The sequence below is a fragment of the Anser anser genome (assembly GCF_964211835.1).
Source record: "Anser anser genome assembly, chromosome: 34".
In the NCBI taxonomy this organism is placed as follows: Eukaryota; Metazoa; Chordata; class Aves; order Anseriformes; family Anatidae; genus Anser; species Anser anser.
In genome coordinates, this window is record NC_139755.1 from 155,428 (window position 1) to 179,498 (window position 24,071).

The 24,071-nt window shown below is 62.5% G+C and overlaps 3 protein-coding genes across 3 annotated transcripts; 2 read left to right on the plus strand and 1 right to left on the minus strand.

The window, feature by feature from the left end:
* The first annotated feature begins 34 nt into the window (after positions 1-34).
* LOC310888380 (transforming growth factor beta regulator 1-like) lies at positions 35-4,339 on the plus strand. The gene is made up of 2 exons (XM_083815012.1): positions 35-105; positions 3,163-4,339. The coding sequence occupies exon 2, from the start codon at positions 3,164-3,166 to the stop codon at positions 4,292-4,294; it is 1,131 nt and encodes a 376-aa protein (XP_083671138.1). The 5' UTR covers positions 35-105; position 3,163; the 3' UTR covers positions 4,295-4,339.
* Positions 4,340-4,471: 132 nt separating this feature from the next.
* On the minus strand, positions 4,472-9,907 carry TACO1 (translational activator of cytochrome c oxidase I). The gene is made up of 6 exons (XM_083815011.1): positions 9,777-9,907; positions 7,757-7,959; positions 6,398-6,504; positions 6,159-6,295; positions 5,816-6,008; positions 4,472-4,756 (listed from the first exon to the last, which is right to left on the minus strand). Exons 2-6 carry the CDS (start codon positions 7,953-7,955, stop codon positions 4,556-4,558), a joined length of 837 nt encoding a protein of 278 aa, XP_083671137.1. The 5' UTR covers positions 7,956-7,959; positions 9,777-9,907; the 3' UTR covers positions 4,472-4,555.
* Positions 9,908-10,688: 781 nt separating this feature from the next.
* On the plus strand, positions 10,689-21,885 carry KAT8 (lysine acetyltransferase 8; the record flags this gene model as incomplete). The annotated part of the gene is made up of 11 exons (XM_083815033.1): positions 10,689-10,995; positions 13,767-13,841; positions 14,998-15,173; positions 16,216-16,269; positions 16,401-16,565; positions 18,213-18,302; positions 19,467-19,607; positions 19,681-19,774; positions 19,868-20,018; positions 21,475-21,629; positions 21,719-21,885. 11 exons carry the CDS (start codon positions 10,689-10,691, stop codon positions 21,781-21,783), a joined length of 1,473 nt encoding a protein of 490 aa, XP_083671159.1. The 3' UTR covers positions 21,784-21,885.
* Positions 21,886-24,071: the final 2,186 nt, after the last annotated feature.

The window sequence follows — 24,071 nt, forward strand, 5'->3', positions numbered from 1 at the left end:
TCCCCCCTCCCCCTCCTCCCGCCCCGCCCCCACCCCTCCTCTTCCGCTTCCTGGCCCCTCCCCCACACTTCCTCTTCCTCCTCCTCCTCCTCCTCCCGGCGCCGGGTGAGTGCGGGGAGGGGGGGGCGCGGGGCGGGGGAGGGGAAGGGGGGGGGTCGCGGGGGTGGTGCACGGCTAATTGCGAGGCCTTGCGCTAATTAAAAGGCCTCGCGCTAATTGCAACGGGTTGCCTTCATTGCAAGGCGCTGCGTTAATTGCAACGCCTTGCACGGTTTGCAAAGGGTTGCGCTAATTGCAAAGGGTCACATTAATTGCAAAGGGTTGCGCTAATTGCAAAGGCTTGCACTAATTGCAAAGGCTTGCACTAATTGCAAAGGGTTGCATTAATTGCAAGGCCTTGCACTAATTGCAAAGCCCTGCGCTAATTGCGCAGCATTGCACTAGTTGCAAAGCATTGCACTAAGGATTGCAAAGCGCTCTGCTAATTGCAAAGCCTTGCACTAATTGCAAGGCCTTGCACTAATTGCAAAGCACTGTGCTAATTGCAAGGCATTGCACTAATTGCAAAGCATTGCACGAATAATTGCAAAGCGTTCTGCTAATTGCAAAGCCTTGCACGGTTTGCAAAGCCTTGCACTACTTGCAAAGGGTTGCATTAATTGCAAGGCCTTGCACTAATTGCAAAGCCTTACACTAATTGCAAAGGGTTGCCTTCATTGCAAAGCCTTGCACGGGTTGCACTAATTGCAAAGGGTTGCATTAATTGCAAGGCCTTGCACTAATTGCAAAGCCCTGAGCTAATTGCGCAGCATTGCTCTAGTTTCAAAGCATTGCACGAAGGGTTGCAATGTGCTCTGCTAATTGCAAAGCCTTGCACTAATTGCAAGGCCTTGCACTAATTGCAAAGCACTGTGCTAATTGCAAGGCCTTGCACTAATTGCAAAGCACTGTGCTAATTGCAAGGCGTTGCACTAATTGCAAAGCATTGCACGGTTTGCAAAGCCTTGCACTACTTGCATTAATTGCAAGGCATTGCGCTAATTGCAAAGCCTTGCATGGTTTGCAAAGGGTTGCACTAATTGCAATGGGTTGCATTAATTGCAAGGCCTTGCACTAATTGCAATGCAGTGTGCTAATTGCAAGGCATTGCACTAATTGCAAAGCATTGCACGAATAATTGCAAAGCGTTCTGCTAATTGCAAAGCCTTGCACGGTTTGCAAAGCCTTGCACTACTTGCAAAGGGTTGCATTAATTGCAAGGCCTTGTGCTAATTGCAAAGCCTTGCACGGTTTGCAAAGGGTTGTGCTAATTGCAAAGGGTTGCATTAATTGAAGGGCTTGCACTAACTGCAAAGCAGTGTGCTAATTGCAAAGGGTTGCACTGATTGCAAGGCCTTGCACTAATTGCAACGCAGTGTGCTAATTGCAAGGCCTTGCACTAATTGCAAAGCATTGCACGAATAATTGCAAAGCGCTCTGCTAATTGCAAAGCCTTGCACGGTTTGCAAAGGCTTCCCAAAATTAATTGCAAAATTAATTTGCAAAATTAATTGCGAGGCCTTGCACTAATTGTAAATCAGTGTGCTAATTGCAAAACATTGCTCTAATTGCACAGCATTGCACGAATAATTGCAAAGCCCTCTGCTAATTGCAAAGCCTTACACTAATTGAAAAGCCTTGCATGGTTTGCAAAGGGTTGCATTAATTGCAAAGGTTTGCACTAATTGCAAGGCCTTGCACTAATTGTAATTAATTGCACTGCCTGGAAGCAATGCTGCTCATTGCACTAATTGCAATTCGTTGCACTAATTACAATTCGTTGCATTAATTACAATTAGTTGCACTAATTACAATTAGTTGCATTAATTACAATGCATTGCATTAATTACAATGCATTGCATTCGTTACAATTCGTTGCGTTAATTGCAATTCCTCGCACTAATTGGGAGTCATCACATCGAGAGCAGCTCATTGCATTAATTACAGTCCTTTGCACTAATTGTGATTACTCCTGCAACCCGTTGCAACCACGCGTAGCCTTGCAACCTCTTGCAACTACTCCTACAACCCACTGTAACCTCATTTACCCTTGCAACCTCTTGCAATTAATCCTACAACCCATCGCAACCAGATTTACTCTTGCAACCTCTTGCAACTACTCCTACAACCCATTGTAATCTCTTGCAACAACTTCTACAACCCATCGCAACCACACTTACCCTTGCAACCTCTTGCAACGACTCCTCCAACCCATTGTAACCTCTTGCAACTACTCCTACAACCCATCACAACCACACTTACCCTTGCAACCCGTTGCAACGACTCCTACAACCCATTGTAACCTCTTGCAACTACTCCTACAACCCATCGCATCCTCATTTACCCTTGCAACCTCTTGCAATTAATCCTACAACCCATTGTAACCTTTTGCAACGACTCCTCCAACCCATTGTAACCTCTTGCAACTACTCCTACAACCCATTGCAACCTCTTGCAACTACTCCTACAACCCATCGCAACCACATTTACCCTTGCAACCCGTTGCAACGACTCCTCCAACCCACTGTAACCTCTTGCAACTACTCCTACAACCCATCGCCACCACATTTACCCTTGTAACCCGTTGCAACTACTCCTACAACCCATTGTAATCTCTTGCAACTACTCCTACAACCCATCACAACCACACTTACCCTTGCAACCCATTGCAACTACTCCTCCAACCCACTGTAACCTCTTGCAACTACTCCTACAACCCATTGTAACCTCTTGCAACTACTCCTACAACCCATCACAACCACACTTACCCTTGCAACCCATTGCAACTACTCCTACAACCCACTGTAACCTCTTGCAACTTCTTCTCCAACCCATCGCAACCACATTTACCCTTGCAACCTCTTGCAATTAATCCTACAACCCATTGTAACCTTTTGCAACTACTCCTCCAACCCATTGTAACCTCTTGCAACTACTCCTCCAACCCACCGCAACCTCTTGCAACTTCTCCTCCAACCCGCTGCAACCCCACCCAGCGCCGTGCCCTCCCCCGCCGCGCCCCCAGCCCTTCGCCGCGTTCCCCCCCCCCCCCGGGATGATCCCATCGATTAATTAGTGGCCTAATTAACCCCTTCCCGATTCCCCCCCCCCCCCCCCCCCCAGGATGCCGAAGGCCCCGCGGGCGCGGCCGGCCGAGCGCTACCGCCTCAAGTACAGCCGGCTGCGGCGGGCGGCGCGGGCGCTGGTCTTCGAGAACGGGGCGCTGTGCGACGAGGTGGCGAGGCTGGAGGCCAAGTGCCTGCGGGCGCGCGACGAGCGCCGCTTCCTCCTCACCCGCCTCCTCCAACTCCGGGCCTTGGCCGGCGGCGAGGAGGCCGGCGGCGAGGCCGGGCGCCGGGCGAGGAGGGGAGGCCGGGGGGACGGGGGGAGGGCGGCGAGGGACGGGGCGAAGGGGGCGGAGGGGAGGCCGGGGGGAGGGAGGAACGGGTTGAGGCCGGCGGGGCCGAGGGATGAGTCGAGGCCGGCGGGGTCGAGGGAGGACGCGAGGCCGGCGGCCTCCAGGGACGGGTCAAGGGCGGCGGGCTCGCGCGACGCTCCGCTCGACGACCCGAGGGACCCCACGAGGCCCAACGGTCCCCGGGGAGCCTCCAAAGCGGCGGCGGTGGCGTTGCCGGCGGCCATCTTGAGGCCGCCCGAAGAGGCTGCCAACCTCGCGGGGCCGCCGGCGGCCATCCTGAGCACGTCGCCGCGCCGGCGTGGCGGGCCGCCGGCGTTGCCCTTGACTCTCGGCCCGTTGACGGTGCACAGCTTGGGCGTCGTCGGGGCGGGGGCGGCGGCCATCTTGCCGCCGGGCTACCGGAGCACGCGGCTCTTCGCCAGCCTCCGGAGGCCGGCTCGGCGCTGCCTCTACACCTGCCGGATCGTCGCCGGACCCCGCTGCGAGATCGTGGCCGAGGACGAGCCCGGAAGGGTGCTGGGGGGCCCCACGCCGGACGTTTGCCACGCTCGCCTCCTCCAGGCCTTGGAGGAGGCCGGGGGGAGGCCCCGGGGGCCTCCGCACGTCCCCGGGGCCGGCGATGACTTCTTCGGCCTCACCCACCCCGTCGTCCGGCGGCACCTCCAGGGGGAGGCTGGGGCCTTCATCCACCCTGAGGAGGAGGAGGACGACGAGGAGGACGACGACGACGAGGACGACGACGAGGACGACGAAGAGGAGGAGGAGGAGGACGGGGCCGCCCAAGCTTTCCCCTACGGCGACATCTTCCTCGGCAGCCCCACGGGATCCGACGACTGACCCCGGTGGTCCCCCCCCCCCCTTAAATAAATGACCCTGCCCTCCGCTGCCGCCGTGTTTTTTGGGGCCCAAATATTGGGGTTCCTTTCGGGGTGGGGGACCCCGGCTTCCCCACGGGCGGCGGTCGACCGTGGGGTGAAATTAATACCCGTGGGGGCGGAGCCACGCTCGGAAAAAAGGCTTTTATTGTCACCAACAACATGGGGGGGGGGGAGGTGACCCCAAATTCCAGGGCCACACCCCCCCGCCCCCCCCGGTTTCCTATTGGATGTTGTGGTAGATGTTGACGACGTCGGGGTAGTCCCCGAGGGCCTGGAGGAGGCGCTCGGCCTCCTCCCGCGTCCCCTCCGGCAGCGCCACGCGGTCCCGGGGCAGGTACTCGATGGTGGCCGAGAGCAGACGCAGCCCTGAGGCCTCCAGGCGCTCCCGCACGGCCCGCAGGGACGAGGTCTCGCAGATGAACTGCGGGGGGGGGGGGGCAGCCAATGGGGGTTGGGGGTGGTCGGGGGACGGCCAACGGTCGTTGGGGATGGTCAAGGGTGGTTGGGGATGGTCAAGGGTTGGCCAAGTGTCGTTGGGGATGGTCAAAGGTTGGCCAAGGGTGGTTGTCGAAGGTCAAGGATTGGCCAGTGGTCATTGGAGATGGTCAAGGGTTGGCCAACGGTCGTTGGGGATGGTCAAGGGTTGGCCAACTGTTGTTGGGGGTGGTCAACGGACAGCCAATGGTCATTGGGGATGGTCAAGGGCGGTTGGGGATGGTCAAGGGTTGGCCAATGGTCATTGGTGATGGTCAAGGGTGGTTGGGGATGGTCAAGGGTTGGCCAATGGTCATTGGGGATGGTCAAGGGCGGTTGGGGTTGGTCAAGGGTTGGCCAATGGTCATTGGGGATGGCCAACGGGGGTTGTAGAAGATCAAGGGTTGACCAATGGTCATTGGGGGTGGTCAAGGGTTGGCCAACTGTCATTGGGGATGGTCAAGGGCCGGCCAATGGTCATTGGGGATGGTCAAGCGTTGGCCAAGGGTGGTTGGGGATGGTCAAGGGTTGGCCAACTGTCGTTGGGGATGGTCAAGGGATGGCCAATGGTCATTGGGGATGGTCAAGTGTTGGCCAACGGTAGTTGGGGATGGTCAAGGGTTGGCCAATGGTCATTGGGGATGGTCAAGGGTTGGCCAATGGTCGTTGGGGATGGTCAAGGGTTGGCCAACTGTTGTTGGGGGTGGTCAACGGACAGCCAATGGTCATTGGGGATGGTCAAGGGCGGTTGGGGATGGTCAAGGGTTGGCCAATGGTCGTTGGAGATAGTCAAGTGTTGGCCAAGGGTGGTTGGGGATGGTCAAGGGTTGGCCAATGGGGGGGCTGTAGAAGGTCAAGGGTTGGCCAATGGATATTGGGGATGGTCAAGGCTTGGCCAATGGTCATTGGGGGCGGCCAAGGGTTGCCCAATTGTAATCAAGGACGGAGAACCGAGGGCACCACCTCCCGCCCCACCCAAACCATCCGATCCCGCCCCCTCCCCCACCTTCAGCGCCGCCTCCTCTTCTTCCTCTTCCTCCTCCTCCTCCTCCTCCCGGCAAACGTCCTGAGCTCCAGCCTCCACCGCGGCCTCCAGGGCGGCCTCCAGCGAGACGGGGCTCCCCCGCAGGTCCCGGGGGGCCACGCGCACCACCCCCTTCTCCTCGAAGCCGTGCCGGGCGCCATCGGCCATGGCGGCCCTGGTGGAAAAAAAAAATAAACAAAAAACGAAAAAAAATAAATAAATAAAAATAAAAATAAATAATAAAAAATCGAGGCTCAGCCTCGAAACCCGACGGGCGCGGGGCCTCCACGTCCCGGCCTCGGCGCCCCCCCGAGGGGCCACGAACCCGTTGCGGGCGAGGAGGAGGCGGATCTCGTGCTGGCTCCGCCGCGGGTTGTCGGTGAGGACCTCCAGGAGCAGCGCCCACCCGCCGGCGCCTCGGGCTTCGTAGACGACCCGCGTCGCCGCCGCCGCCGCTCTCTCCTTGGACGGGGGGGGGGGGGGGGGGAGGACGATGGGGTTGGGGGGGGTCTGCCCTACAAGTTGTGGGGCGACGGGGCCCCAAAATCCCCCGCCGGGACCTACCGCGCCGCGGATGGCGGCCTCAATGGAGGCCTTGGGCATGTTCTTGGCCCGGCACTGCTCCACCACGTTGGCCAAGTGGGCGTTGAGCGCCGGGTCCGGGCCCCCCTCTGCGGGGAGAAAAGGGGGTGAAGGGGGGGGGATTTGGGGTGGGGTCCTGGGAGGTGGGGAGACCCCCCCCCCGAGATCCCAAAGGACCTTACGGGGGGATCTGTGGGGCGGAGGGAGGTCCTGGGGGGGGATCTGTGGGGTGGGGAGGTCTTTGGGATCCCCGGGATCCTCGGGAGATCCTGGGGGATTTGGGGTGGAGAGGTCCTGGGGGGGATCTATGGGGTGGGGAGGTCCTGGGGGGGGATCTGTGGGGTGGAGAGGTCTTTAGGATCCCAGGGATCATCAGGAGATCCTGGAGGATCTGTGGGGTGGGGATCCAGTGGAAAAGGGGATCTGGGGGAAAGGCGCTCTGGGGGAAAAGGGGATCCGGGGAAAGGGATCCGGGGGAAAAGGGGATCCGGGGGGAAAGGGGATCCGGGGGGAAAGGGGATCCAGGGGGTGGGGATCCAGGGAAAACAGGATCTGGGGAAAAAGGGATCCTGGGGAAAAGGGGATCTGGGGGAAAAGGGGATCTGGGGGAAAAGGGGATCCGGGGAACAAGGGGATCCAGGGGGTGAGGATCTGGGGGAAAAGGGGAAAAAGGGGGTGGGGATCCGGGGAAAAAGGGGATCTGGGGAAAAGGGGATCCTGGGGAAAAGGGGATCCGGGGAAAAGGGGATCTGGGGGAAAAAGGGGATCCAGGGGGTGGGAATCCAGGGGAAAAGGGGATCTGGGGAAAAGGGGATCTGGGGGAAAAGGGATCTGGGGAAAAGGGGATCCGGGCGAAAAGGGGATCCAGGGGGTTGTGGATCCAGGGAAAACGGGATCTGGGAAAAAGGGGATCCGGGGAAAAGGGGATCTTGGGAAAAAGGGGATCCAGGGAAAAAGGGGATCCGGGGGAAAAGGGGATCCGGGGGAAAAGGGGATCCGGGTGGAAAGGGGATCCGGGGGGTGGGGATCCGGGGAAAACGGGATCCGGGGAAAACGGGATCCTGGGGAAAAGGGGATCTGGGGGAAAAGGGGATCCGGGGGAAAAGGGAATCCAGGGGAAAAGGGGATCTGGGGGAAAAGGGGATCCGGGGGAAAATGGGATCTGGGGAAAAAGGGGATCTGGGGAAAAGGGGATCCAGGGGGTGGTGATCTGGGGAAAAGGGGATCCTGGGGAAAAGGGGATCCGGGGGGTGGGGATCCAGGGGAAAAGGGGATCCGGGGAAAAGGGGATCCGGGGAAAAAGGGGATCCAGGGAAAAAGGGGATCCGGGGATCCACCCACCGCGTGCGGCCGTGCGCAGGAGGAGGCCGAGGCGCTGGAAGAGGCGGCTGCGGGCGGCGTCGCGCGGGCCCTTGACGTTGCGCACCTTGGACCAGCGGTTGTGGCCCGCCCCGCGCCGCGGCCCCGCAACCGCCGGGTGCAGCGCCCACAGCCAGCGGGACGCCTGGGGACACCGCGACAGGGCCACCGGGGACGCCATGGGGCTGGGGGGGGGGGGGACGGGGGACGGGGGACACACGCACGGGGTGAGGTGGGGGCTCCCGGGGGGGCTGGGGTCGCCTACGGCCCGTGGGGATCCCATAACTTGGGGCCAGCACCCCGTAAAAGACATAGGTCCTGGTGTCGCCACCCCATGGGGACCCCATAACCTGGTGCCACCACCCCACGGTGACCCCATAACCTGGTGTCACCACCCCATGGTGACCCCATATCCCGGTGCCACCACCCCATAGGACCCATAACCCCAGGTGCCACCACCCCACGGTGACCCCATAACCTGGTGCCACCACCCCACGGGGACCCCATAACCTGGTGCCACCACCCCACGGGGACCCCATATCCCATTGTCACCATCCCATTGGGACCCCCATATCTTGGTGTCACCACCCCATAGGACCCATAGGTCTTGGTGCCACCACCCCATGGTGACCCCATAACCCCACGTGCCACCACCCCATGGTGACCCCATAACCTGGTGCCACCACCCCACGGGGACCCCATAACCTGGTGCCACCACCCCACGGTGACCCCATAACCTGGTGTCACCACCCCATGGGGACCCCATATCCCGATGTCACCACCCCATGGGGACCCCCATATCTTGGTGTCACCACCCCATAGGACCCATAGGTCCTGGTGCCACCACCCCATAGAACCCATTACCCCAGGTGCCACCACCCCACGGTGACCCCATAACCTGGTGTCACCACCCCATGGTGACCCCCATATTTTGGTGTCACCACCCCATAGCACCCATAGGTCCCGGTGCCACCACCCCACGGTGACACCATAGGTCCTGGTGTCACCACCCCATAGAACCCATTACCCCAGGTGCCACCACCCCATGGTGACCCCATAACCTGGTGTCACCACCCCATGGTGACCCCCATATTTTGGTGTCACCACCCCATAGCACCCATAGGTTCCGGTGCCACCACCCCATGGGGACCCCATAGGTTCTGGTGCCACCACCCCATAGAACCCATTACCCCAGGTGCCACCACCCCACGGTGACCCCATAACCTGGTGTCACCACCCCATGGTGACCCCCATATTTTGGTGTCACCACCCCATAGCACCCATAGGTTCCGGTGCCACCACCCCATGGGGACCCCATAGGTTCTGGTGCCACCACCCCATAGAACCCATTACCCCAGGTGCCACCACCCCATGGTGACCCCATATCCCGATGTCACCACCCCATGGGGACCCCATATCCCAATGTCACCACCCCACGGTGACCCCATAACCTGGTGTCACCACCCCATGGTGACCCCCATATTTTGGTGTCACCACCCCATAGCACCCATAGGTCCCGGTGCCACCACCCCATGGGGACCCCATAGGTTCTGGTGCCACCACCCCATAGGACCCATAACCCCAGGTGCCACCACCCCACGGTGACCCCATAACCCCACGTGCCACCACCCCATGGTGACCCCATAACCTGGTGCCACCACCCCACGGTGACCCCATAACCTGGTGTCACCACCCCATGGGGACCCCATATCCCATTGCCACCATCCCATTGGGACCCCCATAACCCGGTGCCACCACCCCATAGCACCCATAGGTCCCGGTGCCACCACCCCACGGTGACCCCATAACCTGGTGCCACCCCCCAAGGTGTCCCCATGTCCCCAGGTGACCCCACCCCACGTGACCCCTGACCCCCACGTGACCCCCGACCCCCACGTGACCCCCGCGACCCCCACGTGACCTCCCCGACCCCCGCGTGACCCCCGACCCCCACGTGACCCCCTCCCCCTCCCCTCCGGGCCGCCCCCTCCCCCCCTCTCACCCCGTCCGCCGCCGGCCCGGCCCCGCCCCCCCCCCGGCCGCGAGGGCTGCTGGGAAAGGGGGAGGAGGGCGGAAGTGACGTCAGGTTTGGGCTCGGAGCCCCGCCCACCACTCTGCGTCACTTCCGGGGGGAGAGAGGGGAGGGGGGGTGTTGGGGGGACTGGGAGGCACTGGGACCAGTATAGGAGGGGACTGGGGGTACTGGGAGGGATTAGGGGGACTGGGAGGGACTGGAAGGGATTGGGGGGGGACTGGGAGGGGACTGGGGGGACTGGGAGGGACTGGGAGGGGACTGGGACCAGTATAGGAGGGGACTGGGGGTACTGGGAGGGATTAGGGGGACTGGGAGGGACTGGAAGGGATTGGGGGGGGACTGGGAGGGGACTGGGGGGACTGGGAGGGACTGGGAGGGGACTGGGACCAGTATAGGAGGGGACTGGGGGTACTGGGAGGGACTGGGACGGACTGGGAGGGACTGGGAGGGGACTGGGACCAGTATAGGAGGGGACTAGGGGAACTGGGAGAGGACTGGGAGCACTGGGAGGGGACTGGGAGGGGCCTGCGGCCTACTGGGAGGGCACTGGGAGCACTGGGAGGCCCTGAGGCCGCCCCTCCGTCACCTAGCAACGCCTGGCCCCGCCCCCAGCAACGCACGGCCACGCCCCCCTCCGTCTCCTAGCAACGCGCGGCCCCTCCCTCTCCCCCCCGCGTCTCCTAGCAACGCGCGTCACGTGCCTCCCCCCGCTCCTCCGTCTCCTAGCAACGCGCGCCCCCTCCCCTCTAATCCCTCCGCGTCTCCTAGCAACGCCCGGCCCCGCCCCCTCGTCTCCCAGCATCCCCCGCGTCACGTGGACTCCTCCCCCTGTCTAAAACCCTCCCGCTTCCGCTGACGCCACTTCCGGCGCGGCGCCCGATGGCGGAGGCAGGGCCCGGCGCCGCTCCCGCTCCGCTCCAGGCCGCGGGCCCGGAAAGCGCCGAGGCGGCGGCGGCGGCGGGGGGGGGGGGGCGGGGCCGGAGCCCCCCGGGGGAGGCGGGGCCGGGGCGAGGCCCCGCCCCCTCGTCGCCGCCGCCGGCCCCGCCCCCCCCGCCGCCGTTGGCCCCGCCCCCGCCGCCGCTGGCCCCGCCCCCGCCGCCGCCGCCGCCGGTGCAGGCCCGGGAGGCGGAAGTGGCCGTGGAGATCGGGGAGACCTACCTGTGCCGGAGGGCCGACGGGAGCTGGCGTGAGGGCACCGCGGGCACTGGGGGGGGGGGGGGGGACTGGGAGGGGGCGGGGGGGACTGGGGGGGACTGGGGGGGGACTGGGAAGGGAATGGGAGAGACTGGGAAGGGAATGGGGGGGGCTAAGGGGGACTGGGAGGGGGTGGGGGGGGACTGGGAGGGACTGGGAGGGGACTGGGGGGGACTGGGAGGGGGTGGGGGAGGACTGGGAGGGGGTGGGGGGGACTGGGAGGGGGTGGGGGGGGACTGGGAGGGGCTGGGAGGGGGTGGGGGGGGACTGGGAGAGACTGGGAAGGGAATGGGGGGGGCTAAGGGGGACTGGGAGGGGGTGGGGGGGGACTGGGGGGGACTGGGAGGGACTGGGAGGGGACTGGGGGGGACTGGGAGGGGGTGGGGGAGGACTGGGAGGGGGTGGGGGGGACTGGGAGGGGGTGGGGGGGGACTGGGAGGGGCTGGGAGGGGGTGGGGGGGGACTGGGAGGGGATTGGGGGGGACTGGGGGGGGACTGGGAGGGGATTGGGGGGGACTGGGAGGGACTGGGAGGGGATTGGGGGGGACTGGGAGGGGGTGGGGGGGACTGGGAGGGACTGGGAGGGGATTGGGGGGGACTGGGAGGGACTGGGAGGGGATTGGGGGGGACTGGGAGGGACTGGGAGGGACTGGGAGGGGACTGGGAGAGACTGGGAAGGGAATGGGGGGGGCTAAGGGGGACTGGGAGGGGGTGGGGGGGGACTGGGACCAGTATGAGAGTGGGACTGGGAGCACTGGAGTCCCAAACCGCTCCCAGTCCCCATCCCAAACTGGTCCCAGTCCCAGTCCCAAACTGGTCCCGGTTCCAGTCCCAAATTGGTCCCAGTCCCAAACTGGTCCCAGTCCCGCTCCGAATCCCAAACTGGTCCCAGTCCCAAACTGGTCCCGCTCCCAGTCCCAAACTGGTCCCAGTCCTGCTCCCAGTCCCAAACTGGTCCCAGTCCCAAACCGGTCCCAGTCCCGCTCCCAGTCTCAAACTGGTCCCAGTCCCAATCCCAAACTGGTCCCAGTCCCAATCCCAAACTGGTCCCAGTCCAAAAGTCGTCCCGGTCCCAGTCCCAAACTGGTCCCAGTCCAAAAGTCATCCTGGTCCCAGTCCCAAACTGGTCCCAGCCCCGCTCCCAGTCCCAAACTGGTCCCGCTCCCAGTCCCAAACTGGTCCCAGTCCCGCTACCAGTCCCAAACTGATCCCAGTCCCAATCCCAAACTGGTCCCAGTCCAAAAGTGGTCCCAGTCCCGATCCCAGTCCCAAACTGGTCCCAGTCCCGCTCCCAGTCCCAAACTGGTCCCAGTCCCAGTCCCAAACTGGTCCCAGTCCCAAACCGGTCCCAGTCCCGCTCCCAGTCCCAAACCAGTCCCAGTCCCAATCCCAAACTGGTCCCAGTCCAAAAGTCGTCCCGGTCCCAGTCCCAAACTGGTCCCAGCCCCGCTCCCAGTCCTAAACTGGTCCCGCTCCCAGTCCCAAACTGGTCCCACTCCCAGTCCCAAACTGGTCCCAGTCCTGCTCCCAGTCCCAAACTGGTCCCAGTCCCAAACCGGTCCCAGTCCCGCTCCCAGTCCCAAACTGGTCCCAGTCCCAACCCCAAACTGGTCCCAGTCCCAATCCCAAACTGGTCCCAGTCCAAAAGTCGTCCCGGTCCCAGTCCCAAACTGGTCCCAGCCCCGCTCCCAGTCCCAAACTGGTCCCGCTCCCAGTCCCAAACTGGTCCCACTCCCAGTCCCAAACTGGTCCCAGTCCGAAAGTGGTCCCAGTCCTGCTCCCAATCCCGAACTGGTCCCAGTCCCAAACTGCTCCCGCTCCCAGTCCCAAACTGGTTCCGTTCCCAGCCCCGCTCCCAGCCCCAGCCCCGCTCCCAGTCCCAAACTGGTCCCCATCCCAGTCCCAGTCCCAAACTGGTCCCACTCCCAGTCCCAAACTGGTCCCAGTCCGAAAGTGGTCCCAGTCCTGCTCCCAATCCCGAACTGGTCCCAGTCCCAAACTGCTCCCGCTCCCAGTCCCAAACTGGTTCCGTTCCCAGCCCCGCTCCCAGCCCCAGTCCCGCTCCCAGTCCCAAACCGGTCCCCATCCCAGTCCCAGTCCCAAACTGGTCCCAGTCCCAATCCCAAACCGGTCCCAGTCCGAAAGTGGTCCCAGTCCCGCTCCCAATCCCAAACTGGTCCCAGTCCCAAACTGGTCCCGCTCCCAGTCCCAAACTGGTCCCAGTCCCGCTACCAGTCCCAAACTGATCCCAGTCCCAATCCCAAACTGGTCCCAGTCCAAAAGTGGTCCCAGTCCCGGTCCCAGTCCCAAACTGGTCCCAGTCCCACTCCCAGTCCCAAACTGGTCCCAGTGGTGCTCCCAGTCCCAAACTGGTCCCAGTGGTGCTCCCAGTCCCAAACCGGTCCCAGTCCCAGTCCCAAACTGGTCCCAGTCCCAAACTGGTCCCAGTCCTGCTCCCAGTCCCAAACCGGTCCCCATCCCAGTCCCAAACTGATCCCAGTCCCAATCCCAAACTGGTCCCAGTCCGAAAGTGGTCCCAGTCCCGCTCCCAGTCCCGAACTGGTCCCAGTCCCAAACTGGTCCCGGCCCCGCTCCCAGTCCCAAACTGGTCCCAGCCCCGCTCCCAGTCCCGAACTGGTCCCAGCCCCGCTCCCAGCCCCTAACTGGTCCCAGCCCCGCTCCCAGTCCCGAACTGGTCCCAGCCCCGCTCCCAGCCCCTAACTGGTCCCAGTGCCCCCCCCTTACTGGTTTCCCCCCCCCCAGACTCGGCGGAGGTGATCCAGTCGCGGCTCAACGAGCAGGAGGCGCGGGAGGAGTTCTACGTGCACTACGTGGGCTGTGAGTCCCCAGTACACACCAGTACAGACCAGTACAAACCAGTAACCCCCGGGCCCGGCCCGGCCACACCCCCACGGGGCTCCCAGTAACCCCCAGTAACCACCAGTAAGCCCCCGGGGCTCCCAGTAAGCCCCCAGGGCTCCCAGTAGCCCCCCAGGGTCGCCAGAAAGCCAGGAGCAATCTCCCAGTACCTCCCAGTGCCTCCCAGTAACACCCCAGTACCTCCCAGTAACATCCCAGTAACACCAGTACACACCAGTTACCTCCCAGTAACCCCCTCAGGAGGCTCCCAGTAACCCCCCAGTGCCTCCCAGTAACCTCCTGGGGCTCTCAGTAACCCCCCAGGGCTCCCAGTAACCCCCAGTAACCTTCCCAGCACCTCCCAGTCGCTCCCAGTAACCCCCCAGGGCTCTCAGTAACCCCCCAATAACCTCCCAGTAACCCCCCAGTGCCTCCCAGTAACACCCCAGTAACCCCCTAGCAACCTCCCAGTGCTTCCCAGTGACCTCCCAGTGCTCCCAGTATCCTCCCAGTACTTCCCAGTAACCCCCCAGGGCTCTCAGTAATCCCCAGTAACCTCCCAGTAACCCCCCAGTGCCTCCCAGTAACGCCTCAGTAACCCCCTAGCAACCTCTCAGTGCTTCCCAGTGACCTTCCAGTGCTTCCAGTATCCTCCCAGTACCTCCCAGTAACCCCCCAGGGCTCTCAGTAATCCCCAGTAACCTCCCAGTAACCCCCCAGTGCCTCGCAGTAACGCCCCAGTAACCCCCTAGAAACCTCCCAGCGCCTCCCAGTAACCTCCCAGTGCTTACCAGTGACCTCCCAGTGCTCCCAGTAACCTCCCAGTGCCTCCCAGTAACCTCCCAGTAACCCCCCAGGGCTCTCAGTAACACCGTAGGGCTCCCAGTAACCCCCAGTAACCTCCCAGTAATCCCCAGTAACCCCCTAGCAACCTCCCAGTGCTTCCCAGTGACCTCCCAGTGCTCCCAGTATCCTCCCGGTGCCTCCCAGTAACCCCCTGGAGCTCCTAGGACCCTCCTGGGGCTCCCTAAAACCCCCCGGAATCCCCCCAGTAGCCCCCCAGTAGCTCCCAGTAACCCCCTAGGAGCCCCCCGGAGCCCCCCAGTGGCTCCCAGTGACCCCCAGTGCCTCCCAGTTAACCGGCGGCTGGACGAGTGGGTGGACCGCAACCGGCTGGCGCTGAGCAAGACGCTGAAGGAGGCGGTGCAGAAGAGCGCCGAGCAGTTCCTGGGCGAGCTCCCCGAGCAGCCCGAGCGCAAGATCACCCGCAACCAGAAGCGCAAGCACGATGAGATCAACCACGTGCAGAAGGTGGGCGCTGGGGGGGCACTGGGAGGGCACTGGGAGGGGATTGGGGGGCACTGGGAGGGGATTGGGGGGGACTGGGAGGGGATTGGGGGGCACTGGGAGGGACTGGGAGGGGATTGGGGGGGACTGGGAGGGGACTGGGAGGGGATTGGGGGGCACTGGGGGGCACTGGGAGGGACTGGGAGGCGCTGGGAGGCACTGGGATGGGGTTAGGAGGCATTGAGGGGGGACTGGGGGGCACTGGGAGGGACTGGGAGGGGATTGGGGGGGGACTGGGAGGCACTGGGAGGGACTGGGAGGCCCTGGAGGATGCGCTGGGTGTTACTGGGAGGCCCTGGAGGATACGTTGGGTGTTACTGGGAGTTACTGGGAGGCCCTGGAGGATAGTCTGGGGCGCCCTGGGCGTTACTGGGAGTTACTGGGAGACCCTGGAGGGTACTCTGGGAGGCACTGGGAGTTACTGGGAGACCCTGGAGGATGCGCTGGGTGTTACTGGGAGTTACTGGGAGGCACTGGGAGTTACTGGGAGGCCCTGGAGGATACTCTGAGGGGTCCTGGGCATTACTGGGAGACCCTGGAGAGTACTCTGGGAGGCACTGGGAGTTACTGGGAGACCTTGGAGGGTAGTCTGGGGGGGTCTGGGTGCTACTGGGAGGCACTGGGAGTTACTGGGAGGCCCTGGATGGTACTCTGGGGGCCCTGGGTGTTACTGGGAGGCACTGGGAGTTACTGGGAGGTCCTGGAGGGTACTCTGGGGGGCCCTGGGAGTTACTGGGAGTTCTTGGGAGACCCTGGAGGATATCTGGGGGGCCCTGGGTGTTACTGGGAGGCACTGGAAGTTACTGGGAGGCCCTGGAGGATACTCTGGGGGGCCCTGGGAGTTACTGGGAGTTTCTGGGAGACCCTGGAGGATACATTGGGTGTTACTGGGAGGTACTGGGAGTTACTGGTAGGCCCTGGAGGATACGTTGGGTGTTACTGGGAGTTACTGGGAGGCACTGGGAGTTACTGGGAGGCCCTGGGAGTTACTGGGCGGCCACCGCAGACCTACGCCGAGATGGATCCCACCACGGCCGCGCTGGAGAAGGAGCACGAGGCGGTGAGCCGGGCCCCCCAAACCGGGGCGATTCCCCCCCAAAAAAAAAACCCGCGGCGGGCACCCCCTCCCCGTCCCCCCGCCGGGGTGGGGACGGACCCAAAACCGGGCTTTTTCGCCCCGAAACCTCGCAGATCACGAAGGTGAAGTACGTGGACAAGATCCACATCGGGCACTTCGAGATCGACGCCTGGTACTTCTCGCCCTTCCCCGAGGACTACGGCAAGCAGCCCAAGCTCTGGATCTGCGAGTACTGCCTCAAGTACATGAAGTACGAGCGCACCTACCGCCTGCACCTGGTGCGTGGCGCGGGGGATGCGCGTGGGGACGCGTGTGACACGCGGGTGACACGTGGGGACACGTAGGGACGCGTGGGGACACGCATATGTAGAGCTGGAGGTGGCCCAAGCCTTGGATCTCCGAGCGTTACCTCAGGTTCACGAGGTCCAAGGGCACCTGGAGGTTCTATGGGGTTGGTGACACGCGTGTGACACGCTTGGGGACACGTGTGACACGCGTGTGACACGTTTGGGGACACATAGGGACACGTGTGACACATGTAGGGACACACATATGTAGAGCTGGAGGTGGCCCAAGCCTTGGATCTCCGAGCGTTACCTCAGGTTCACGAGGTCCAAGGGCACCTGGAGGTTCTATCGGGTTGGTGACACGCGGGTGACACGCTTAGGGACACATGTGACACGTGTGTGACACGTGGGGACACGTGGGGACACGTGGGGACACGTGGGGACACGGACACGTAGGGTGTGGGGTGGCCCAAGCCTTGGATCTCCAAACGTTACCTCAGGTTCTTGAAGCCCAGGGGCACCTATGGCTTCTATCGGGTTGGTGACACGCGTGTGACACGCTTAGGGACACGTGTGACACGTGTGTGACACGTGGGGACGCGTGGGGACACGCATATGTAGAGCTGGAGGTGGCCCAAGCCTTGGATCTCCGAGCGTTACCTCAGGTTCTTGAAGCCCAGGGGCACCTATAGGTTCTATGGGGTTGGTGACACACTTAGGGACACGTGTGACACGCGTGTGACACGTGTGGGGACATGTGGGGACACATGGGGACACGTAGGGACAGGGACACGTAGGGTGTGGGGTGGCCCAAGCCTTGGATCTCCGAGCGTTACCCTAGGTTTACGAGGTCTAAGGACACCTACGGCTTCTATGGGGTTGGTGACACGCGTGTGACACGCTTAGGGACATGTGGGGACACGTGGGGACACGCATACGTAGAGCTGGAGGTGGCCCAAGCCTTGGATCTCCAAGCGTTGCCTCAGGTTCTTGAAGCCCAGGGGCACCTACGGCTTCTATGGGGTTGGTGACATGCGTGTGACACGCTTGGGGACACGTGTGACATGCGGGTGACACGTGGGGACATGTAGGGACGCGTGGGGACACGCATATGTAGAGCTGGAGGTGGCCCAAGCCTTGGATCTCTGAGCGTTGCCTCAGGTTCTTGAAGCCCAAGGGCATCTACGGCTTCTATGGGGTTGGTGACACACGTGTGACACGCTTGGGGACACGTGTGATACGTGGGGACATGTAGGGACACGTGGGGACACGTAGGGACAGGGACACCTAGGGTGTGGGGTGGCCCAAGCCTTGGATCTCCGAGCGTTACCCTAGGTTTACGAGGTCTAAGGACACCTATGGCTTCTGTGGGGTTGGTGACACGCGTGTGACACGCTTAGGGACACGTGTGACACGCGTGTGACATGTTTGGGGACATGTAGGGACACGTGTGACACATGTAGGGACACGCATATGTAGAGCTGGAGGTGGCCCAAGCCTTGGATCTCCGAGCGTGGCCTCAGGGGCACCTCCGGCTCCTGTGGGGCTGGTGACACGCGTGTGACATGTGTGACACACGTGTGACACGCGTGGGGACGTGTGGGGACACGGGGGTGACACGTGTGTCCCCGTCCCCAGGGCCAGTGCCAGTGGCGGCAGCCGCCGGGGCGCGAGATCTACCGCAAGAGCAACATCTCCGTCTACGAGGTGGACGGCAAGGACCACAAGGTACGGAGGGGGGAGGGGGGACACGCGGGGACACGTCGTGACATGCAATGACATGCGATGACACGTCGCGACACGCGGGGACACGTCGTGACACGGGACGCCAGGTGTACCCATGACAACCCCCTGTCATTGGCCAACCTCTACCAGAACGTGACCCGCGGGGACACAGGAGGGGACATGGAGGTGACACGTGACATGTCGTGACATGTAGTGACATGTCACAACGTGTGGTGACATGTAATGACGTGTCATGACACGTGACGACACAGGACACCAGGTCTACCCACCACAACCCCCTCTCGTTGGCCAACCTCTACCAAACCATGACCCATGGGGACACAGGAGGGGACACGGAGGTGACACGTGATGACACGTGACATGTCATGACATAGAGTGACATATCATGACACATGGGGACATGTCATGACATGCAATGACACGTAACGACACGGGACACCAGGTCTACCCATGACAACCCCTTCTCATTGGCCAACCTCTACCAAACCTTGACCCGTGGGGACGCAGGAGGGGACGTGGAGGTGACACGTGACATGTCATGACAGACAGTGACATCTCATGACATGCGATGATATGTCATGACACGCGATGACATATCATGACACGTGATGACATGTCACGACACGTGACAACACGGGACATCAGTTCAACCCACCGCAACCCCCCTTCTCATTGGCCAACCTCTACCAGACCATGACCCATGGGGACATGGAGGTGACACGTGATGACACGTGACATGTCATGACATAAAGTGACATATCATGACACATGGGGACATGTCATGACATGTGATGACACATAACGACACGGGACACCGGGTCTACCCATGACAACCCCCTCTCGTTGGCCAACCTCTACCAAACCATGACCCATGGGGACACGGAGGTGACACGTGACGTGTCATGACATACGGTGACATACCATGACACATGATGACATGTCACGACATGTGATGACATGTCACGACACGGGACGACACGGGACATCAGGTCAACCCACCGCAACCCCCTCTCGTTGGCCAACCTCTACCAAACCTTGACCCGTGGGGGACACGGGAGGGCCACCAGGCCGCCGCGTGACGTCCCATGTCGCGACGTGACGTCACGTGACCTCGCGTGACGTCACGCGATGCCGTTTCCCTCCCAGATCTACTGCCAGAACCTCTGCCTGCTGGCCAAGCTCTTCCTGGACCACAAGACCCTCTACTTCGACGTCGAGCCCTTCGTCTTCTACCTCCTCACCGAGGTGGACCGCCAGGGCGCCCACATCGTCGGCTACTTCTCCAAGGTAACCCCCCCGCACCCCGGGGTGCCACCGGGTGCCACCCATGGGTGACAATTCCCCCCCCTCCCCCCCCAAGGAGAAGGAGTCGCCCGACGGCAACAACGTGGCGTGCATCCTCACCCTGCCGCCCTACCAGCGCCGCGGCTACGGCAAGTTCCTCATCGCCTTCAGTGAGTGGCACCCCGGGGACGCCCTGGGGACGATTTGGGGACGCCGAGGTCCCATGGGTGCCCCCCCCCTCCCCCCCCGCCCCTCCCCCCAAGGCTACGAGCTGTCCAAGCTGGAGAGCACCGTGGGCTCCCCCGAGAAGCCCCTCTCGGACCTGGGCAAGCTGAGCTACCGCAGCTACTGGTCCTGGGTGCTGCTGGAGATCCTGCGCGACTTCCGGGGGACGCTGTCCATCAAGGACCTCAGGTGGGCACCAGTACGCTCCCAGTATGCTCCCAGTATCACCAGTAAGGTCCCGGTCGACTCGGGTTCCACCGCCCGCAAGGGATTCCGTTGACCCCCCACTGGTAATTTGGGCCCTTGGGTGCTGCTGGAGGGCCTGGGAGGCTTCCTTCTCCATCAAGGAGCTCAGGTGGCCACCAGTACGCTCCCAGTATGCTCCCAGTATGCTCCCAGTATGACCAGTAAGACCAGTAAGGTCCCGGTCGAGTCGGGTTCCACCACTCCCAAGGGATTCCGTTGACCCCCCACTGGTAATTTGGGCCCTTGGGTGCTGCTGGAGGTCCTGGGGGGCTCCCCTCACCATTAAGGAGCTCAGGTGGGCACCAGTACGCTCCCAGTATGCTCCCAGTATCACCAGTAAGGTCCCGGTCACCTCGGGTTCCACCACCCCCAAGGGATTCCGTTGACCCCCACCGGTAACTCGGGCCCTTGGGTGCTGCTGGAGGGCCTGGGGGGCTCCCCTCACCATTAAGGACCTCAGGTGGGCACCAGTAAGGTCCCAGTAAGACCAGTAAGCTCCCAGTAAGGTCCCAGTTGACTTGGGTTCCACCACCCCCAAGGGATTCCGTTGACGCCACCAGTAACTCGGTGCTGCTGGAGGTCCTGGGGGGCTTCCCTCACCATTAAAGACCTCAGGTGGGCACCAGTAAGCTCCCAGTAAGACCAGTAAGCTCCCGGTATGACCACTAAGCTCCCAGTAAGATCGCTAAGCTCCCAGTATCTCCAGTAACCCCCAGTAACTTGAGCCGTGGGTGCTGCTGGAGGTCCTGGGGGGCTTCCCTCACCATCAAGGAGCTCAGGTGGGCCCCAGAGAGCTCCCAGTATGACCAGTAGGCTCCCAGTATGACCAGTAACCCCCGGTAACTTGGGCTGTGGGTGTTGCTGGAGGTCCTGCACCCCTCCCAGTGCTCCCAGTAACCTCCCCAGTAACTCCCAGAACCTCTAAACCACTACCACCTCCCCAAAGTCCCCCCCCAAACCCCCCTCCCAGTAGCTCCCAGTCCTCCCAGTAACCCCTCCCAGTAGCTCCCAGTCCTCCCAGTAACCCCTCCCCGTAGCTCCCAGTGCTCCCAGTAACCCCTCCCAGTCCTCCCAGTAACCTCCCAGCACCTCTAAACCACCCCTAGCCCATCACCACCACCCCAACAACCCCCAAAGCCCCCCCAAAACCCCCTCAAACCCCCTCCCAGTGCTCCCAGTACCCCCTCCCAGTGCTCCCAGTAGGTCCCAGTCCTCCCAGTAACCCCTCCCAGTAGCTCCCAGTGCTCCCAGTAACCCCTCCCAGTCCTCCCAGTAACCTCCCAGCACCTCTAAACCACCCTTAGCCCAACACCACCACCCCAAGAACCCCCCAAAGCCCCCCCAAAACCCCCTCAAACCCCCTCCCAGTGCTCCCAGTAACCCCCCGCCCCCCCCCCAGCCAGATGACCAGCATCACCCAGACCGACATCATCAGCACCCTGCAGTCCCTCAACATGGTCAAGTACTGGAAGGGGCAGCACGTCATCTGCGTCACCCCCAAGCTGGTCGAGGAGCACCTCAAGAGCGCCCAGTACAAGAAGCCGCCCATCACCGGTGGGTGCCCCACCCCCCAGCACCCATGGGTGCTCCCCTCACCCATCAGCACCCTAATTTTGTGCCCCGTTTCCCCCCCCCCCGCCCAGTGGACTCCATCTGCCTGCGGTGGGCGCCGCCGAAGCACAAGCAGGCCAAGCTGGCCAAGAAGTGATGGGGCGCTGCCCCCCCCCTCCCCCCCACCACCCATGGGTGCCGTCCCGCACCCGTGGGTGCTGCCCCCCCCCACCCGTGAATAAAGGCTGGAGGTGGTTTATTGGGTGCTGGCGTGGTTTATTTGGGGTGGGGGATGGGGGGGGGGTGCTGTGGTTTATCGTGGGTGCTGGGGGGGCACCGTGGGTGCTGGGGGGGCTTCCTGGGTGCTGGGGGACTTCTTGGGTGCTGAGGTCCTTCATGGGTGCCACCACAGGGGTTCCTGGAGCCATCTTGGGTGCTGGGGTCCTTCATGGGTGCTGGGGGTCTTCATGGGTGCCCTAAGTCCATCATGGGTGCCCTGGTCCTTCGTGGGTGCTGGGGTCCATCATGGGTGCTGGGGAACTTCCTGGGTGCTGAGGTCCTTCATGGGTGCCACCACGGGGGTTCCTGGAGCCATTTTGGGTGCTGTGAGCCACCATGGGTGCTGGGGTCCTTCATGGGTGCTGGGGGGTCTTCATGGGTGCTGAGGTCCTTCATGGGTGTCACCATGGGGTTCCTGGAGCCCTCTTGGGTGCTGAGGTCCATCATGGGTGCTGTGGTTTATCATGGGTGCCCTGATCCATCATGGGTGCCCTGGTCCTTCATGGGTGTCAAGAGCCATTTTGGGTGCTGAGATCCTTCATGGGTGCCACCACGGGGGTTCCTGGACCCATTTTGGGTGCTCGGGTCCATCATGGGTGCCCTGGTCCTTCATGGGTGCTGTGAGCCATCGTGGGTGCTTGGGGTCTTCCTGGGTGCTGAGGTCCTTCATGGGTGCCACCACGGGGGTTCCTGGAGCCATTTTGGGTGCTGTGAGCCACCATGGGTGCTGGGGGACTTCGTGGATGCCACCATGGGGTTCCTGGAGCCCTTTTGGGTGCTGGGGTCCATCATGGGTGCTGGGGGTCTTCATGGGTGCCCTAAGTCCATCATGGGTGCCCTGGTCCTTCATGGGTGCTGGGGTCCATCGTGGCTGCTTGGGGTCTTCTTGGGTGCTGAGGTCCTTCATGGGTGCCACCACGAGGCTCCTTACACCATTTTGGGTGCCACCACCCATCGTTGGGTGCCACACTAGGTTCTTGATGCCATTTCGGGTGCCACCACCCATCGTTGGGTGCCACCACGAGGTTCTTGAAGCCATTTTGGGTGCCACCACGAGGTTCCTCACATTTCGGGTGCCACCACCCATCGTTGGGTGCCACCACAGGGTTCCTCGTGCCATTTTGGGTGCCACCATGAGGTTTTTGGAGCCATTTTGGGTGCCACCACCCATTTTGGGTGCCACCACCCATTTTTGGGTGCCACCACCCATTTTTGGGTGCCACACGAGGTTCTTCACACCGTTTTGGGTGCCACCACCCATCGTTGGGTGCCACCACCCATTTTCGGGTGCCACCCCGCCCCGCCCCCCAACCCCCCTCTCACCCCCCCCACACCACCCCCACCCCCACCCCGATTACCACCACCGTCGCTGACCAGCGGAGCCCAGCGGCGCCGGCGCCGACGTCCCCGCCGAGTCCACCGCCGCCGTCGGGCGGCGTCACCGGGCGGGCCCAGGCGGGCGGGTGGCACTCGGCGTCCTCGTCCTCGGGGCCGCGGGGGAGGGCCGGGTGACGCAGGGTGGCCTCGGGGACGGTGGCGGCGATCCAGGCGGCGTGGGCGGCGGCGCGGGTGTAGACGCCGGGGCGGCCGGGGAGCCCGCACGCCTCCCCCCAGCTCACCACCCCCGCCAGCAGCCACGAGTCGCCCACCCGGCACGCCAGGGGGCCGCCGGAGTCGCCCTGCGGGGAGGGGGGGGGACACAAGGGGGGTTGGGGACAGTAAGGGACAATTGGGGACAGTGGGGGGAATGGGGGTGTTGGGGACGTTGGGGGTAACAGGGGTAATGGGGACATTGGGGGTAACGGGGGTTTGGGGGCAATGGGGACAATTGGGGTAATGGGGGCATTGGGGACAATGGGGGCCTTGGGGACAATAAGGGACAATTGGGGACAAGAGGGGACAATGGGGGGAATGGGGGTAATGGGGGCGTTGGGGACATTGGGGATAATGGGGGTGTTGGGGACAATGGGGACAATTGGGGTAATGGGGGTGTTGGGAACAAGAGGGGACAATTGGGGACAACGGGGACAATGGAGACAATTGGGACAATTGGGGTAATGGGGGCGTTGGGGACAATGGGGGCGTTGGGGACAATAAGGGACAATGGGGACAAGAGGGGACAATGGGGGTAACGGGGACAGTTGGGGCAACGGGGGTAATGGGGGC

Excerpts from the sequence above, each read along its gene's own strand:
- LOC310888380 (XM_083815012.1), top strand. The coding sequence starts at position 3,164 with ATGCCGAAGGCCCCGCGGGCGCGGCCGGCCGAGCGCTACCGCCTCAAG.
- TACO1 (XM_083815011.1), bottom strand. The coding sequence starts at position 7,955 with ATGGCGTCCCCGGTGGCCCTGTCGCGGTGTCCCCAGGCGTCCCGCTGG. Across the intron at positions 6,296-6,397 it reads AGGCCGCCATCCGCGGCGCG|GAGAGAGCGGCGGCGGCGGC; the intron begins GTAGGTCCCGGC and ends CCCCCGTCCAAG. Across the intron at positions 6,009-6,158 it reads CTCCTCCTCGCCCGCAACGG|GGCCGCCATGGCCGATGGCG; the intron begins GTTCGTGGCCCC and ends TTTTTCCACCAG.